The following is a 19,427-nucleotide window of genomic DNA, read 5'->3' on the forward strand; positions in this document are numbered from 1 at the left end:
GGTGATAAAAACTTAATGTGCTGGACTCTCGGGCTGGTTGTGCAAACTCAGCAGCAACCGGCTGGAACGTAGATGATGTGGAACATTATCCAGAGTGGAAAGACTGACCTCTGAGCTTTTCACTTTATGGCCTGTAGTTTAAGTTTTTAGAAATGAACCCTGACTCAATATTGCTGATTGGGCCAGGGCCTATTTGTATTTATTTTAGAAACACAGTTGGAGCCTTCATGTGACAGTTGTGCTGACGCTTTGCAAAAGAAGTGAACTATTCCAAAATTTTAACTTTCTCTAAGTCACCATCAGCTCATTTTATCTTTAATATATTGTTTCTGTGTGTTGCATTACAGGCAGACACACACAGTTCAACCCAGACAGTCACAAACTTTCTTATCCAGCTTCTCTTTCCTCCTTTATTGCTGTTTGTGCAGCTCCGCCTCTGGCCGCCCTAATATGGGGGCATCTGTCTGCCCTGCGGCCAATCAGACGCCAGTGCAGAGATGCCCTGGTCCCGGGCCGGGCCCGAGGTCTCAGTGAGGGGAGCAACAGGCTGGCTGGTGACAAGGGGGCGAAGGCTTTAGACAGACAGAGAGACAGAGAGGGGGAAAGATTTAGTAAGAGTCGAAACAACACGTTGAGGAAAGCAGCTGAACGAGAGGCCGAGGCTGAAGCTGTGCCGCATGCCTGTCACCTTTGACCCTCTGGAGGAGGCTGAACACAAGGTAGGCAGTGTGGACCTGAGGGGCCCATCATACCTGAGAGCTTTCTGTCGCTGCCATCGATCTGATGAGAGAGGAAACGCAGATAGATTTTCTCCTTTAAAGTCACAGCTTCAATCTCAGGCCTCGCTTCACTGAAAAACATCTTCACTGGTTGTTCGCTCTGGATCTGTATAATTCTGTGGATCGTCCTGTTTTCTGAAGTGTTGTTTCCACACTCGGGGCTTGCTGGGCGCCGTGCAGAAGCAGCCCGCAGACGCTGCACTGCTGACTTTGGAGAGCATAACAATAGCACGCTGTTTAAATGCAAAGACACTTTTAGTCAGACAGCTGCCGCTTGTGTTTATTCCAGCATGCCAGTTGCTGGTTACAAACACTCGAGTATTCACTGAGGTTGACGGGAACTATTTGCAGCGTGACTTGTCACTATGCTCCATGTTTATAAGAGTGTTTTGTAATGCGACCAGGGTCAAGTAACATTTAAAAAGGACTTAGAGCATTTATATAAGCAGATGGGAAAGCCAGATATGACTTTAAGTGATAACAAGTGACATAATGTGAACAACTATATTTAGTAACTTACAAATCTACTTGAAACACACTTCTATTTTTCAAGTTAATGATACTAACATGTTAATACAAACTAATCACAATGTTGAACTGACAGTGTGTCCCGTACATCATGTTTACCGCACCTATTTATAGCTCAATAACACATAAGATTGTGCATATTATTGTGAAGACTTGGATCTTAGGAACATTTTCAGTGGTGGGAAAACCTGTGATTTTGGTCAGTTTTGCACATTTCAACAAATGTATGCAAATATAATTTATCTTTAAATCCCTCATTTATATGAATTATTTATAATGAACACCTTGTTTTGTTTCCGAGTGTTCAGAAAGTGCACTAACAATGCTTAGATGAAAATAAGAAACTTGAATTTGCCATGAAAAATACTCTTAGATATCTTCAGAAGGATGTTATTTTCTTACCCAGGGGCAGTTTGCATAATGTACGAACAGTCTACGTCTTTTCTTCACTCCTGCCAACAAACGTACTTGATTACTGCCAAACACACAGGGCTGCCGGAGCTGCGGGTGGGAGTGCGTGGTCAATTCAAATAGCCCCTGTCTCAATGTTACACACCCGCGACAGCTGCAGTGTGATGGTCACAGGATCCGTTTGGCCCCCGGTTCCAGCTTGCCCCTCAGCCTGGTATGCACGCCAGCCCAAAGTGGTTACTGGAGTCCTGCAGCCAAAACACACCCGCCCGGCCCGGGGAAGAGCACCAACACATACCTGCCACCGCGTTACATAACGCACACACCGGTAATGTCAGGCCAACGGAGACAACAGTTTTCAATCAGTTGCTCAGACTGGTTTGTTTAAGTCTGTTACTGGCTGGGAACCTTCCGACAGACTCAGGCCCTGTTTACACTGTTACACGCCCAATCTGTTTTCACTGTGGTGTAGATGAGGCCTTGGGTGAAGTGCTCGTTAACTAAAAACTGCAGAAAACCCGGGCGACTCGGTTGGTAGAGACGTCATTTCATTTCCCAACTTGGAACTTTGCAGGTTCGATCCCCCGTCTCCACCTGAGTCAAGACGTTTATGCAAGGATTTCTGTCATTTTGTAGGTGTAATGGATTTAAGGCAAGCACTCACTTTTTATCTTTTTACCAAGTTATGAAGGGGAATAGTTTGTTTTGTTACCGGGCAACATTCAAACTTTGAAATTGATAAGGTAGACAATTTAAATTATTTGCACTTATCTTAAAAAAATAAAGAAAAAAATAATCAAATGTCACTGATACTAAAATGTGACAGCATAAAATTGTACAGAATTGGATTCAAATTGATTTGTATGGCAGTCAAGACGCGGCGGTAGTTCATTCTTATTATGTATTTCATGTACACACAGTTTTGAAGCTGCACAGTGATGTCGTGGTTAATACTCTCAGCACACAGGATTGAATCCAAGTTGGAGCATCAGGTTTGAAACATTTCAGTCAGTTCGATGGATGAAATTCAGTAGTTTAAGGCAGACTTTCATGAAGTTCTACAGAAATGGTCCTGGAAGATGTGCGTAAATTTAAAAACAAGTAGGTCAAGCGCTGGCTGTCTGATTTGTGCGAGCATCCAGTGATGGATGGCGATAGCAGCTTCCTGGCGACAAACTTTTGGGTGGTGGTTGCTGAGCAGGGTGGGCGCAATTTTAGACCAGTGTTTACCGGGTCAAGTAGGGTGGAGGGCGTGGGGAGACCTGCCGAGGAAACACCGTCTGACGTCCGTACGGGGGTGAACTTCCCTCAGGGTACGCGGCCGGCCCGAGAGCGTTTTACAGGAAGGGAGACACATGACTGGAGCCAGCACCTCATTTCAACTGTGGGATTCAGCTTCAATGTGTTTTAAGATTCATAATTCAGTTCATAATGTTTGTTTTTACACCTTTAAATGACCTGAGTTGTGTAGAGAGTGAATCTATCAGAAATATCTCTGTTTCCTGTTTACATGGAGGCATTTCCCGTCCAGGGGCAGCAGACGCCTGCGGGTGTGTCGTGTTTTGTCCATCTGATGTCTGTAATGGGCAGGAAGCTTGCCGTGATCTATCGCTCTCATCTCAGGCGGGTTGGACGTTATGTCGCTCGCTGGATGCTTTTATCTGAGGAGGATCGCAGCAGCAGCAGCAGCAGCAGCAGCAGCAGCAGCAGCGCTCCCGAAACCTGGAGCTCAGAGGCAAAGCTTTACGTCGTCAGGGTCATGTTGGAGCAAAACAACCTGTCAGCAGCGTGTCCTCGTAGAGCCATCTGCCATTTTAATGATCATTTAGTTTAAAGTACTGGCCAGCTCAGAACAATCAACACCTAAATATCCAACAGTAATAATCTACAGCTTTATAAAACAGTTATTATATACTCAAACATAACCAGGATGCAATAGACGGGCTATACCTTCGATTGTTTAACAATAACAAGGCTACCTTGTATTTTTTGTCTTTATTCTCTATTATTCATTTATTATATTGTCATTCAGTTCACTTCTTATCTGTGCATCCTGAGCCGCACTAACATGCAAAGTTGCTCATGTAGGATCAGTAAATATAAAACTACGTTATCCTATCTTATTCTAGCTCATCATATATATCTTAGGTTGTCTCAGTTTGATTTAACTTATCTTTGTTTAACTTATATATCTTGCCTTATCTGGACTTAGCATTTCTTGTCTTAACACAACCTGTTTAAGCTTCTTCTCGCTTGGCATACCTTTTCTTTACTTATCTTAAATCATCCTAACTTGTCTTCCCTTATCTTATGTCATCTTGGCTTAGGTTTTATTATTTTAGCTTATGTTTGCCTTTTGAGTTCAATCTTGGAGTTCCTGTAAGATTTCAGTTTCGAGTCCCGAGAACAACTTGAACAGATCAGTCTCACGCAGAAGTATCAGTCCAGTTCACTGAGTCATGATTTCCATTAAGATACAGTGTTACAATATTATTCACAATTTAAAAGAATGTTCCTCCTCGTCACTGTTGTCTCCATCTTACAACTGATTTCATCTTTGCCTGCACTTTTCCGAAAGTATTCTGTTAGTTAGAAACTTCTGTTTGATTTTGCATTCGGCCTCTGTTTGGGCCTTTTGATGTATTTACAACCAGTCTGATGTCGGTAACAGAAGCAGCTTCCCTCCTCTGGACTTGTGATTGTGCTAAAATTAGATCCAATAAGGTTTTACCTGCGAGTTATGACAAAAGGCTTGCACTATTTCCTCTGACGGTGAACTCTAATGTAAGAGCATGAGGAGATGTTTTTCTGATGATGATGATGATGATGATGATGATGATGATGATGATGATGATGATTCCTCGGAGTAGAAACAAATGACAAAAACAGACCTCAGCTGTCCGTCATGTGCTGCATCGCCGCTTCAGCTCATTATGTCAAAGAAATGTTATCAACCTTTGAAAGGACGGACGCGGCGGTGGCTGTTTTCTTTGGGCTGGACACCTGATGCGCAAACCCACCCATTACGGAGCCAACTATAACATCATTAACTTGCGCCACTCCATTGGGCTTTAAGCAGTCACAGTAGAGGATTACAGCTCCTGGCTGGGTTTCACCAGGGTCAAAGGAGAGAAGTCACAGGAGGACAACCAGAAATTATTCAGCTCATTTCACAACATCTCCCGACCGAATCGATGTGAGGAATCGTAGCTATCAGTCGCACTTCAAAAGTCAAAAATCTCTGGTTAAGCTGATTTCCTCCCAATTGTCGTTCTGCGGTTTCCATAGTGACGGTGTCATTGTCACTGCTACAGACAGACAGGGGAGCAGGCAGGGTGCGGTGTGTGACTTCACGATGATTGTCTCAAGAAGTCCTGGTGCAGAAGTTTAGATGAGGTTATTCAAGGATTTTTATAGACATACCATTACACGTGTTGACATGTGGTGGTACAATATTCCGTTCCCGAGGCCCAGTCCACGCCACAAACATAAAGAGTAAATAGAAGAGGAAATGGAATCAAATAGATGTAAAATGTAAAATAGAATACAAAGGTCAATTTAAAATTGGCACTTATCTCTTCTTTTCTTAGACGTGTGGCTGGAATAAATAGAAACAATGTTGTGGTTAACTTAAACTTTAATTTAAAAAATTACTTTGGCTTCTTGAAATCTAAATAGATTTAGATTTAATTGGCAGTGCAGTAAGAGCTCCTTTCATATTATTTGGTTCCCAGCTGACATAGACAGACATTAGATTTAGATTTTACTTTCAAGAAATCTTAACTGGTCTTGTTTCACCTCTTCCCGGAGTTAGAACGTCGTGAGACAGGTTAGTTTTACCCTTCTGATGATGTGTTGCTGCAACTGTAACCCTGCTCTTCGTGTTTTCAATCTTCCATCGTTCAAGCTTCTGATTCTCCTCTTCAAGGAGGAGCTGGTGCGTGACGATCTCTGGCTGAATGGAGCTGAGGAAACTTTACTTTAAAAATCATCTTGTCATTACAGTGTTTCAGAAGTGAATCTTTCGCCTTCATAAAAGAGCTTCCAGCACCTAAAGGCATGTTGATGACGACTGGGGAATTAAAAAGAGGGAAATAGAATAGACTACAAACATAACGAGTGGCAGATATCTGGTTGTTAGAAAGGCTAAGATGACAGGACCGGCACCTTTAACAAAACATGTTGGATAAAGTAACGTTGCAGTTATTTAACTACTTGAGAAAAAGTCTTTCAATAAACATTATTCATGCATTTCCTGCGATTCCATTCAGTTTAATTCATACTGCAACACATCCATTTAAAAGTAAAAAGATATAATAATAAATATAGATAATCCTATATGAGCAGTATTTGTGGCAGTGGACATGAGAAGCTGTTAATTATTTATTTATTATTATTATTATTTCAAATCATTTTGTTTTAGGGCACAATGAGGCAGAAAAGGACAGGATTGAACATGACAAACAATGCATTAAAAATCTAATGCAATGACAATGTCCTCTTGCACATAAAGCCTATACGCCTCCAGTGCCTTCGTCAAATCAACAGAGGAATCAAACCTGAATCTGTTGTTTTGGTTGCATTTATGTACAGGGAACAGAACTTGTCATGGAAGTAGATTTTCTGCACAGTTGTAGCTCGTAGCGGTGTCATTTCTGCAACAACGTCCTGTAAGACCACAGATTTTACGCCATGGTCAAAGAAATCATCAGGATTGCCTGTATTTCGTCTGGAAAATCCTAAAAGACGCCATGTTCGGCTGCCATGAGATTAATATTTGACTGTCTTTGTATATTATCTGTTTTGGGGATATTTTGAGAATTGGACATTTTGTATTGACCAAATTGTAGATTATTGATCTGTTTCCGTGGCGCCGATGGGACTTTGTGCATTTGAAGCTGGAGCAGTACTGTGCAGCCTTCCCAGCAGGAAGTTTGTTTTCTTGCCATTGAGTCTCTTGAATGTTTTCTTTGCTTTTGACTGGCTGTGTTGCTCTGCTGCTCAGTACAAAGAGCTTTGATCAGGTTTGGGGTCTGCGCGCTCGTCTCTGCTAACGCAGTCGGGTGTAACTGTCAGACATGGAAACACCCGGAGAGGCTCGGTGTGGAGCGCGTGCACCTCTGATGTCGATGTGCGCTGCTGCAAGAACAAAAGTCTCTTCACAATCAACTTATTTACCTTTCGTCTCTCTTTTTTCTTCTTTTTTTTCAGTTTTAGATGACACAGTCAAACCTGGGGGACTTTTCTTTATCCCAGAGTTGTATTATTTTCTCTAGTGAAGGCGGATTATTTTCTACACATCAAAAAGAAAAACAACTTGTCTTTTGCTTCCCTCGTTGAGCTCAGCAGCGGGACTAAAGGGACTGGGACACGCTGCACAAACAACTCTGAAAAAAACTACTACAAATATTCTGAAACGTGTGTCTCTACATGTGTGAGTGCAATTCTTGAGCACACTTCTTTCTACTTGATAAGGAACTGAACCAAATCTTATTTAACCAGAAAAACCTATAAAAGCAGTGAGAATGTCTCCAGTTAGCGTTTGACTCGGGGTCTCTCTGTGTGGACTTCGCTTAGTTTTCCTCTGAGCTTTCTCTTGGTCTGATTTCCTCCTGAACCTGTGTTTGACATCTTTGGTGACTCTAAAGTCTGTATTTTGTATAACCGTCACATAATCAAAAGACGCTCTCCCTACACAGCCGTTGCATCAACACAACAGACAATACTTAAACATGTCTGTCGTTTGCATCGTTTTTAAGGTATTTGTGTATAAAAATACATAATAGAATGGGGTAATTCTCATAAATACATACAAATTATACAGAAAAACCTCCATATCGGCAAAAATATTTGATTCTAGTTTTCTTTTCAAAAAAAGAAGGGAAAATATATCGTCTTCACGACTCAACACTTAGAAGTGGAGCAGGGTCGTGGTCCAAGCTGATCGGGGCCGTCAACAGGCATGTGGGGGCCTGCAGATGTGAGTCGGGTCTATAATAAGACTGGGCTGTGAGGCATTTCAAATCTTCACCTCCTCCTCCTCCTCCTCCTCACTCCATTCCTCCCTCCATTCCTCAGCTCGATCCAGGGAGTGCCACCTCCTCCACCTGCTGCCGTCCGTCTGCTGCACAGAGCTGCAGTTTTTAAAGCTGCTGCCAGGTGCAAACTTAGACAGGTCCTAGTGATCCACTGCATGTTTGTTGGGGTTTTTAAGACTGTTCCAACAGTTCATCATGTCACACATCAGATAGCTTCTCATCATCATTGAAGATCCTAATTATTTAAATTAGAACAATGACTTTGTCAATATCAGTGAAAGTGCTTTTTGTCGCTACATTTAATTCAAGGATGATAACAGCTCACTCTCCTTTAATCAAATGGAGTTATACTCTGCCAGGTACAGGATATTACAAGAGTCGTCGCTGCACCTGTTCAAATTATAAACACAGCATAGAGAAAATAGTTAAAATGCTTAAATCCCAACAGAGTAACCCAAGGATCTGAAGAATTGTGGCCATCAATTCGAACGGAAAGAGAAAACATACTTCTCAGATCCTAAGTCTTCATGTATGTCCGAGAAAATACATTTCGCCAAATGAACTGGCTTCAGTTCAAGGTTTATTTCTAAAGTTTTTTCTTTCCCATCGTATCTGATCTGTGCCAGCATTGAGGGAGTGAACCATTGGCATCACATCTTGACACAATATCAGAGATATAAATAAAATTCAAATTGAATTTTGAGTGTATCTCCCTCATATGAAGTATGCTCAAACCCTGTTCCATGCCAGTAATGCCTGCTGTCTCTACTCCTCTGAGACGGATACACTGACGGCTCAGCTGCACTGAATGTGTGTTATGTGTTCCTGTGACCCGCCAGACACCAGATACCTCCAACCCACCCAAACAGGCACGACATCCATGCTGACACTACACACTAACACATACACACACACACACGCACACACACGCACACACACACACACACACACACACACACACACACACACACACACACACACACACACACACACACACACACACACACACACACACACACACACACACACACACACACACACACACACACACACACACATTTAGCAAAGCTCAGGCAGTTACAAAAGTGGTCACATGAAGACCAGGCCATGAGGAATGAGATTACTGGGGGTCCACGGTGACAGAAAGTGATTCCTCAACCTGCTGAGTTGTTCTGCTGATGGACTTACAACAAATGTAATTCTTTTGATAACGTTCTTTGATAACGTGGTCTTTGAAATACCAACCGGACACCGAAGAGCCAGAAAGGTAATTGTGGATGAACTCTGTAGTTTTGGTGGAGTTCTTTTCACAATGTGGTCAAAATCTCTTTCAGTTAACTATAAATTCTATCAGAATGATCACAGTGTATTAATATCAACAATGTCGTTAAACATTCCTCAAGGGTCTGTATTGGGACCGCTGTTGTTCTCTCTGCATTTGGTGCTGTTGCTTTTGATTTGCAATAATTTCTGTCAGTTTTTTTATAATTCAGATGTCAACCAACTTGACCTGCTGCTGTTAGGAGCTTTTTTGTTTTTATCTATAAATGTATTATTCCTGAAGACTTATGATGATTGTACCTGCTGGACAGAATCTCCTGAATGATTTACCCTATATTTAAAAGATTTTGTTATTATTCATTACAAAGATTTAAAAAAAAGACATAATTTTAGCTCTTTTTTGATGTAATATTGTTTTTTGATGCTTATATAAAGGAGGTTAACAACATATATGACCAAGTCCGTCATTTGAGGATGCTAATGTCCTGATCCACGTTGTTATCACACTTATATTCAGCTTATGTTCTGGCCATGGTGGGTAAAGAAGTGCACATTACCACTGCCGGCTTCTCTCTATTGGCTACACGATCAAGTGGGAGCAAATCACATATAAGCATTGCACGGCTGATCTGGATGATCTTTTAAACCCTGATATGCCGACTCGTGGTTTGTGTACAGGGTCGTTCGCTCCTTTTAAATATCTCAAAGGTCAGATTGAAGGTTGTAGTGGGTCTCCTGGGGCTGGTGAAGGTTTTTAAAGTGGAGCCAAAGACCCACTCCATTTTTTTTATTTGATTGTTTGACTGACATTAAATGTACAAGGTAGTAAAAATACAGTCAATACAGTCATAAATATAAAACACAGGGGCGATGGGATTAGGTTAGGAGCAGTTAAATGAACTCAATGTGTTAAACAAGGCTGTGATGATGATTCTACTTGCTCAGCAGGTGAGCGGCGCCTTGGGGAGCTGCTGCGTAGCTGCTCTGCCTCGTGTCGGTTTATTAATTTAGATGCAAGAGGCATGATGTTTGTAGTGGTTGTGTTTACACAGAGGCACCCTGTATCTTCATCCTGAGCTTCGTAGACTGAGTAGAGTGAAAAATGCTAAGAGTCACCTGCTCCCAAATGTCCTGGGGGAAACAGGGAGGGTATTCATGACATACCATTATTATAGTTTTGTTCATTTTCACTTTGTGCAGATGGTAATGCTGTATCCTATTAAAAACTATCGTTGCTTGAAAAAAAGGAGGCCCCCTCTTCATCAAATATAATGTTTCTGCAGAAATTGAAGACTGTCAGTCTTCAAGTAAAGTGGAGGTGCAGGTGCATCGACAGGGATCACTGTGGATAAGAACCCATAGGTACATATAGGACCCGCATAATGTCTCGACCATGTATGCTCTCTAGGCATCTGGGATTCTCAAGCATACTTACCGTCTATGTCCAGTTCATGATTATTGCACTAGGTTAGGAGCCAAGAGGATAAGAGTGCTGTCTCGGAAAAAAAAGCTCAATCGAAATTTTCTTTTTTTTTGTGGTAAAATTGTGGCAAACACAATAACATAAAGCGTATTAAAGTGGGACACATACTCTGCAAAAACAGAGGAATTCCTTCATTTTGTTGACGTTGCACATCACGATTCATGAAAAGTGCAAAAGTCCTGATAGGAGATGGGAAGACGAAGTGTGAATGTAGGAGTCCCACATTAACCATTTGTTCTAATTGAACGATCACACAGTGGCTTTCAGGCACCACCTGGGAAAAAGTTTGACCCAGTGAAGACAAGCTTGCGAGAAAAGACTTAAAAGACATGGCAACCTTGATATACAAAACAAACACATTTCTATGTTTTTGGTATTTATCCACCTTCAGAGTCAGACTGTCAAGAGATTTGTGTATTCATTGTATTGGTCAATAAATTATTGTGAAGCTTGGCCATGAAGGGATCTGTAACTCAGACTAAGTATTTTAACGTGGATTCTGAAAACAGCCTGTAAAGATATCTTAGTTTGCAAATGTTCAATATCACTTCATTGACAGTATTCTGAACCAAATGCAGGTGGTTGAGAGCCGACGGTGTGATGAAAGGAATGCATGTATAAACATGTCTTGTTACCACCTGCTGGCATCGTTTTTGCCTCCTGAATGATGGTGACACTCGTTAAAAACGGTTGCTGGGTTGGTTTGTGGTTCCCCGAGCCAAGTGTGGCTCAGATTCCAAAGCTGGACGTCTTTTACTCACAAGGCTGGCATTTCAATTCCGATCTCCATCTGTGGCTCTGAGTCGAAGTGCAAAACACTAAACCTTGAATTTCTCCCGGTAGCATCTGGCATCTAGATTTACAGCCTTCATCGTGTGTGTGTGTGTGTGTGTGTGTGTGTGTGTGTGTGTGTGTGTGTGTGTGTGTGTGTGTGTGTGTGTGTGTGTGTGTGTGTGTGATCATGAAAAGTACTGTGACTATACCGTTTCTCTCACATTTACTTACGTTCTGCTTTTCGCCTTGCAGCGATTGAATCGCAGTCCTGACACTTACTGTTAAGGTCTGTCATTTTTCTGAAAGTGTGAATGGAGACACAGTTTGGGCTCGGCCAACCGCTGCAGCTGAATATCTGAGACCACGGAAAGAATGCGAGGACCGTCAGGAGCTTGAGACGGCCACCATATCAGACCCTTTAACTCCACATGCTCAGGCCTGATGTGAATACCTGACATGTTGTTTCCGGAGCAGTGCTATTGGGGAGTACTTGCTATTTAAAAGACGTTTGAATGGCATGTCAGTAGTGGCTGGTGGCTTTACTTCATGTGAACGGTACTTTATGCCATCAAAAGTCCACGGGTTTACTTCTGACTTTATCAACTTGTGGAAACTGTTTGATTATCTTAATCACTACTTTTGTTGTGTATGTAAGTCTGTGGGATTTGGGTTTTTTTAAGTTCATGATATGCCTTTCTGATTTTCTACTCCATTCTTAATTATGCTTGACAGGATTGTGACACGCCCTGAAAAATCTGATGACAAAATAAGATTGCATTAGTCCTCACGACGTTCTTAGAATAACCTGCGGTGGTGATTTTCCCTTGTTTCAGACTCTGACAGAGATCAAGAGGACAGCCATGTTTTCAACCAAACCAGAGATCCAGCCGTAAGTAAACTGAGTTCTTCTTCCATTTCACACCAACCAACCATGTTAGAATCAATACTGTTTAACCAGCTGGCTGATTTAGGAAAAAGACTAACAGCGAAGGATTACCTCCATTGATTCATTGCAATTAATTTGTCCAAGTGGTTGATCCTGTATTAATCAGGGAACTTACAAGTTTTCCTTTTAATTTGAATATAATTTCAATTCATTCTTTATAATTTGAGAATATTTTGGTTACTTTTAGGTCTTACCAGGTGTGTTTTTAGATCGGTCTGGTATCGATGCTGTTTGAAAAGACGTTCAATGTCAGCTTGTCAATGTTTTTTTGGTTTTGTTTTAAACATAATCCATGTTTTTTGGATGTATCACAAACGCACTACAATCGTCAATAATTAGACATGAGTTCAGTGAGGAGATTGTTTTAATATAAATTCAGTTCAATAACTGAGGGATCACAACGTAATATTTTCACAGTGTATTTCCCCAGGATATTATGGTCCTCTAATGAAATCCATATCATTTTATTCCTGCATTATTACATTTCATGAAGTGAGTTCTGTGTCGCTTTTAATGATGTTCTTGCTCTTCATAAACAGGGAGCTAATTTGTTCCAGCTTTAAGTTTTTGTTTACTGGCTCCTACACGTGCACGTGTGCACGTGCACCACCCTCAAGTTTCATTATTTTCCGACAGCAGTTGATTGGATTATTGAGCGTAAAATATGATTACTAACAGAAAATTGTGTTTTTGGGGGTAAAAATAGCAACAACATTGTTTTCCTGGAGGAATATTTCCCGCACACGTCCATATCACAGGCATTCAGCCTACAGTGCGTACAGGAAATCTAGATGCCGGAGGTCACATGTGTTTGTTTTGACAAGTTATCTCTGCAAGAGGTTGTGGAACAAATAGAGGAAGAAGATCTGGAAAGATGAGGTATGACATGTTTCCTCCAGAAAGGAGGTTAGAAGCGAGGGAACGCGAATCCAGTTCAGTTTGGATGAAGCCGAACAAAGTAAATGAAACAAAGGGAAAATCCAAGATAACTCCAAGATAACAAGAGCTTTGAGGAGATTTCTAATTAGATCAAATGTAATAAAGGAGGCCACCGAGAGTTTAATCCATAACTGAATTTATATTCGCAGGAGATAAGAAATATTTTATTTATCCCTTCAGCTTTCCTTAAAGCTCCCCGCTGAAAGAGTCTGCTACGGCAGGAGAATTCAAATCCAGCAACAGAACCGTCAGCCATCTGGGGAAATTAAAGGAGTTCAGCTTCTGTAGCAGTGAAGTGCAGTTTTCACACTGCCGCTGTATTCTGACAGTTCAGATTGTAATCAATAACCGCTTCATATTTATACTTTTGGATTCTGAACTGCAGTCTTTGGTAACCACATTCACATGTTAAATGAACGGTCAAAGAAACGTGACGCGCATGCAGAGCTTCACAAGTACAAATCCAAGACGTACTTCTTTTTTGATTCATGCTATAGAAAGTTTACTCGGGTATCTTGGGGTCTGATTAGCAAATTGAAGGAGGAATCTGGTTTCAGCTGCAGATTTGGACAAGCTGCAGAAGTAATGCAGTCGCTGATTGGTTTTTGCAAATGATGCTTTTGGTTACAACACATGAGGGCGTCCAGCTGCACTGGGAGTGTTTGCACCTCCACGTCAGAGTCAACAGTTTGCCACAAGAAAACAATGTAGTGGGATAGATTCCCCAAGTGGAGGAGTTCATAATGTATATTGATCCTCTAACAGGAAAAATACTGTGGCGATTAATGAAAGCAATGTCAAGGAAACCTTAAAAACTGACCACAAGTACTTTGACCTAATGGACGCCATTTATGGGCGTCGACCAGCAACAGCATGAAAGATAGACTGAGAAGGATGGACGGAAGGACGGAAGGAAGGAAGGATGAATATGGATTGACTGATGGATGCATGGATGGATGGATGGATGAAGTCATAACTGTTAATTTACTGAAGTTATGGAGTTTTTATGGGAAGTAGTTTTAGAAAAACGGTGGTTGAAATTATCCAAAACATCACATTCTTTCAATCCTCCCACCGGAGTGTCCCACCGGCTGCAACACGGAGCGGCTCCGGAGGCTCAAATTGTCTTCTTTTGTCAAGTTGAAGGGTTAAAGCGTCACCGTCCCTCGTCGTCTCTTCTTCTGGCAGGTGAAAGATAAGAGGCGGTCGCCCCCCTCTGCCAGATCCCCCTCAGCTCCACAACGCAACCCCCACCACAGCAGCTCCACAGACGAACAGGAGAGCCCCGAGAGAGTGGTGAGACACACACATGCACGCACGCACGCACGCACGCACGCACGCACGCACGCACGCACGCACGCACGCACGCACACACACACACACACACACCAGCTCATATTCATTCACTGCAGTAGTACCCAAGTTAATTCAACCCATATCAGAGCTTCAGACGTGTCTTCACCTCAATGTAGAACTGTTTTTCAAAACGGATTTGAGTTTATCGCCAATATTTCTAACATTTGTGCAGTTCTGGCATCAGAAAACCACTTCATTTTAGGAGCAACTTCATCGGTCAATCTATCAAAATAAAGATATGTTCCATCCGTCTATACTATTATCAAATCATAGAATTCTCTCGAGTAATTGATCCATATCGTTTCTTTCTCTCTGTACCCGCTGATTACCTCTAAGAAAAGGTCTGTGGCCATTATGTGGGAATCTATGATTTGCCAAACCATGACAGTGAAGCCAAACACCGGCAGACACGCCCACTCTATCCAACATATAATTAATAGCCTTCAAAATGAATGGAATAGGGAATTTCCAGTCTGCTCTAGATTTGTGTCTTGTGCTTTTCTTCGACTTATACAACCTCAAAATGGCCTTATATATATGTGACGAATAAAGAATTCTTATACTTTATGATTGGATGTGGTGGATGAATTCTGCTTTGGACAGAGTGGTGTTAAAGTTGAAATGTAACCTGTTCATGCCCGTGTTATTCTTGCTGTCATTGTGGAAAGAGACCTAAAGAGAGCCTCACAGGTGTGTCTCTTTAGTGCTGCGCAGTGACGACAGGTGTTTATGACAAAAGCCTTTCAGCTGTGTGATGGTAACCCCAACAGGTCAGAGTCAAAAAATTCACTTTACATGTACCTGGATTGTACTTTTGCAAACTGCCGCTGTAATGCACCTAATCTGGAGCAAGCACAATTGTTCGGACGGTGACCTTGTGGCCCTCTAAAGTTTCAACTGCATTCAGAAAGTGTTTACAAGCGACATTGTTATTTGGATATATTTAGCCAGGAGGAGTCAGCATTGTGACTGACCGTCTGACCCAGGCAGCCAGCAGGTCCCATACAAACCACATCACAATAGCTCGGCACTGATCCGCTGAGGTCACTGTTCACCACATAAACAACCTTTCATTTCTCCCCGGCTCAGCACAAACGCCCGTCGTGGCCTTTTCATGCAGCAGGTGATCGCCAGCTGCCAGACGCAAACTCAACAACAACAAATAAAACCCATCTCAGTTTGTCGAAGCCAAATGTGTTCACTTGTTCAGCAGCCCGGAGGGATGAAAGTGAACATTTGCTGCTATTAGAGATTTTATGGAACGCGGCTGCTTCTGGCTGTCGTAAAACAGTGACCTCTACTGGCTTCAGAGTCAAGATGGGATTTATGGCTTTCTCTCAAAGAGCCGTTCAAAAGACTGGCACTTTGTTATACTCACTTATTTTTTTAGACGTCAACAAGGGGCAACTTGTTTTGATCAAGGAAGCAGTTACTTGTTGCGGTTATAAGATACGATATGGATTCAAATAATTCACATTTTCACATCCCACCAATATATATGCTATTGGTGGAAATTATTCTGAAAGATTGATTATGATTTAATTCAGCTTATGTTTTCACTGTAAACATTCCATAAGGAGTCCCCCGGCTAGCTCAGTTGGTAGAGCATGAGACTCACAATCTCAGGGTAGTGGGTTCGTGTCCCATGCCAGGTGCCACCTTCCTGTGGGCTCACCACCTGCAGGAAGGTTCTTAAATGGTGCATTGTGATCTGGGTGACAGTGCTCAGACTGTCACCCCCGGAAACGGATAAGCAGAAGAAAATGAATGAATGAATGAATGAACATTCCATAAGGTGGTTCCATATCATTGTGCTTTGACAGTGAGATCACTATTCAGATTTTTTCACACCTGAGTGACATTAGTAAAAACTTCCATCCATTGTGTCATCCCCAGAAAAGTGCATCGACATCCTGATACGTGTCCTTTGACTCTGGCCCTATTTACATTGGGATATTTTAGTTTTTTGTCGCAATAATCTACTCACTGATTCTCCCCTCACTCCTCCTCTAAGTTAGCGGTGCATAATATGACTGCGATCATGTGAATGGCGCATGCTGTGGACAACTCAAACTCAGAGATGTCACTCGTAGGCAGCGTGGACAAATTGTGCATACAAACGCCTCGTAACTGAACCAGTTCTCATTGTTCAGTTAAAGGAGCCATTCAGACGACTCACTCATTTGCAGATGTCACATCTCTTCTACAGATAGTCTAGATCAGTGGTTTTCAACCCTGGCTCTGGTCATTCCGATGTCCTGCGTGTTTTAGATGATTTCCTGCTTCAACACACCAGAATCTATTTACGGAATCACCCCAAAACCACCCATTGCAGTGAAGGGTGTTGCAGCTGAGAGAGACCTGAAACATGCAGGAGAGCAGAACATTCTGGAGAGCACTTTGTCAAAACCTTCTTCTTGATCTAACCAGCTGTATGCTTTTTCAGGTGCAGAAGGAGAAGCTCCATGCCGAGCTGAAGCAGGTGTTGAGTCAGAAGAGAAGTCATCTGAGAGAGTCGACCTGCCAACTGGCACAACCAGAGATGGACCCAGAACCGGCAGAGGAACAGAAAGTAAGGGGGGAAGTTACTCTAATGTATTTATTTATTGTTATTGTATATTATATATTATATCTAGTGTTTGTAGTTGGAAGAAGGGGTGCACAGAGAAAAGTAATCTTTGGCCTGCTCGCCTTTTATTTTCAACCCAGAGGACCCGCACATACAGCATGGTGAGTGGCTAGAACATATTCCGTACTCAACCTAACACGACGTCCAGATTATCATAGTGCATGTAATGCGCTCATTCGCTACATTATAGATTTAGTTTTAGTTGAACTCGAAACTTGTGACAAGGGAACAAAGATGTTTACTGTTTGCATATCTTAGGTGAGTTTCTTTATCTGTTTGTGTCTCAGATTGAGGAGGAAGCCTCTCAGGATGTGGAAATCATGGTGGAGACGGAGGCAGAGGCTGGAGCCAGCGGCTACAGTGTGACTGGTGGAGGAGAGCGAGGGATCTTCGTTAAAGACGTCCTCAAAGACTCTCCGGCTGCCAAACACCTCAGTTTACAACAAGGTACCTGCACTCACAGCTCATTCATTCAGGAAGCACAGAAAAGCCATACATTTCTGAACACCCGTCTAATATTGTGTAGGTCTCTGATATCTTTCCACCAGAGACATCATTCACTTCTGAAGAAGTTTCATACCACATGGTCCAGCCTTCATTCAAGCTTTCATCAGTTCACCTCTTTTCCTGCTGTGGAATAATTTTGTTAGATACTGACCACGACAAACTCGGGGAAAAAAAAACACAGGAGCTGGAGATGCTTTGACAGTCATTGTAAAATGTGCTAAAATCAATATGCTTCTCATTTGTATATCAATTTTGAGAAAAGGTTGACTTGCTGTCTAATTTACAACACCCACTAACAGGTGTAACGATGAAGAGATAATCTGTGTTATTCACTTCACCTGTCGAAGCCCATAATGGTGTGGCTAAATTGTGTAAACATGCGCGCTAAAGGCTTTGACTATTCTGAGGTTGTTGAAAGTACCACAAAAAGAAATACTTTCTGGAATCTAGAACAGACCTGAGAATGAGTCTATTTCTTAGAATTTGAGAGTTTCTTCTCATATCCATTTTAGTATTAGTGGGTGTATCTATCAGCATTTGGCTTCATTTCATTAGTCTGAGGGGCTTCAAGTAAAAAAAGGTTATGAATGACTCATATTGACTATATTTTGACATGAAAATAACAGAAATCGAAGCACTCGCTGACCAGAGTCACAAAAATGTAGAGCTCTCACCCAATCCAGTGTTTTGAAGAGAAAAGTGGCTGCTGGTAATCTTACATAAAACAATGTCCAAAATCCTATTTCTAGAAGGGCACCAAATTGAAGGTATTTATTGACAATACAGCTGTTCTCTCACTGAGGCTTTCATGTGTGAGAGAACATACAGTGACCTTGAAACTGTTCAAGGATTCTGGTTGAATCTAACAGGTTGCATTATTTCTATAGTACATACTGAGGTAATAAAGTTTTCAATTTCATTTTGTTATTTATCAATCTATTGATTTAACATTTAGATTTCCATTTATCTGAAAGCTTCCATTTCCAGGCCAAACATTTACTTACTGCTCATTTAAATGTGATTTAAATTTAAATGTGATTTCTTACTGATCTAATTATCCTGAACATTTCATCTGTGTTGAAATATTGAGAGATTAAAGTCCTAACAACTCCTGACACTTGTATTGCCTCTAATTAAGAACAAAGTGATTTCTCTGTGAAGGTGACCAGCTGCTGAGTGCCAAGGTCTACTTCGACAATGTGAAGTATGAAGACGCGTTAAAGATCCTTCAATGTGCAGAGCCATATAAGGTCAGCTTCCTGCTGAGGAGGACCATACCAGGAGCCGAGGTCAGTGTGCGGCCTCGAGTTCCCAGCGTGGCGGTCAAAGGTCCCAAAGCCAAGATAGCCAAAATGGTAATCACATATTTCTCTGAAATCACACCTGCCAGGCAATATCTAAAATAAGTTGTGCAGTGTTCAAAAACAGGATCTCAACCAGCATATCAAATACAGTTGTGCTATGATTGCATTTGTTTCAGAGTGTGAAGGGCACCAAGCCATTTAAGACCAAAAAGAAGCGAGGCGGTCGTTTTGGCCTAAAGAGGCTGAAGGAGAAGCGTAGCGAGGAACTGGTGGTAGAAGGAACTCCTCCCCAGCTGGAGATGGGTGACGTCGATGTAGAGTTTTCTCTCCCAAAGTTGAAACAGAAGAAGAGTGGGAAGGTGGAGGCAGAAGGAGCTGGAGGAGCATCAGCCATGGGGAAGGCAAAGAGGAAGATCAGGTTGGTTGTGCTGATGTTTTTCTTCAGTTTACTT

The 19,427-nt window shown here is 41.9% G+C and overlaps 1 protein-coding gene across 1 annotated transcript in view; it reads left to right on the forward strand.

Annotated features, from left to right (window-relative positions):
* The first annotated feature begins 515 nt into the window (after nucleotides 1-515).
* The window catches only part of prx (periaxin), a 37,369-nt gene continuing 18,457 nt past the window's right edge, over nucleotides 516-19,427 (forward strand). Inside the window, exons 1-7 of the mRNA XM_080459290.1 lie at nucleotides 516-719; nucleotides 12,128-12,183; nucleotides 14,368-14,475; nucleotides 16,982-17,107; nucleotides 17,452-17,611; nucleotides 18,833-19,026; nucleotides 19,152-19,393. Coding sequence (XP_080315416.1) covers nucleotides 17,078-17,107; nucleotides 17,452-17,611; nucleotides 18,833-19,026; nucleotides 19,152-19,393 — 626 coding nt within the window. The 5' untranslated portion in view covers nucleotides 516-719; nucleotides 12,128-12,183; nucleotides 14,368-14,475; nucleotides 16,982-17,077. The remainder of the gene's footprint in view (nucleotides 720-12,127; nucleotides 12,184-14,367; nucleotides 14,476-16,981; nucleotides 17,108-17,451; nucleotides 17,612-18,832; nucleotides 19,027-19,151; nucleotides 19,394-19,427) is intronic.

The sequence above is a fragment of the Lipophrys pholis genome, assembly GCF_963383615.2.
Source record: "Lipophrys pholis genome assembly, chromosome: 3".
Taxonomy (NCBI): domain Eukaryota; kingdom Metazoa; phylum Chordata; class Actinopteri; order Blenniiformes; family Blenniidae; genus Lipophrys; species Lipophrys pholis.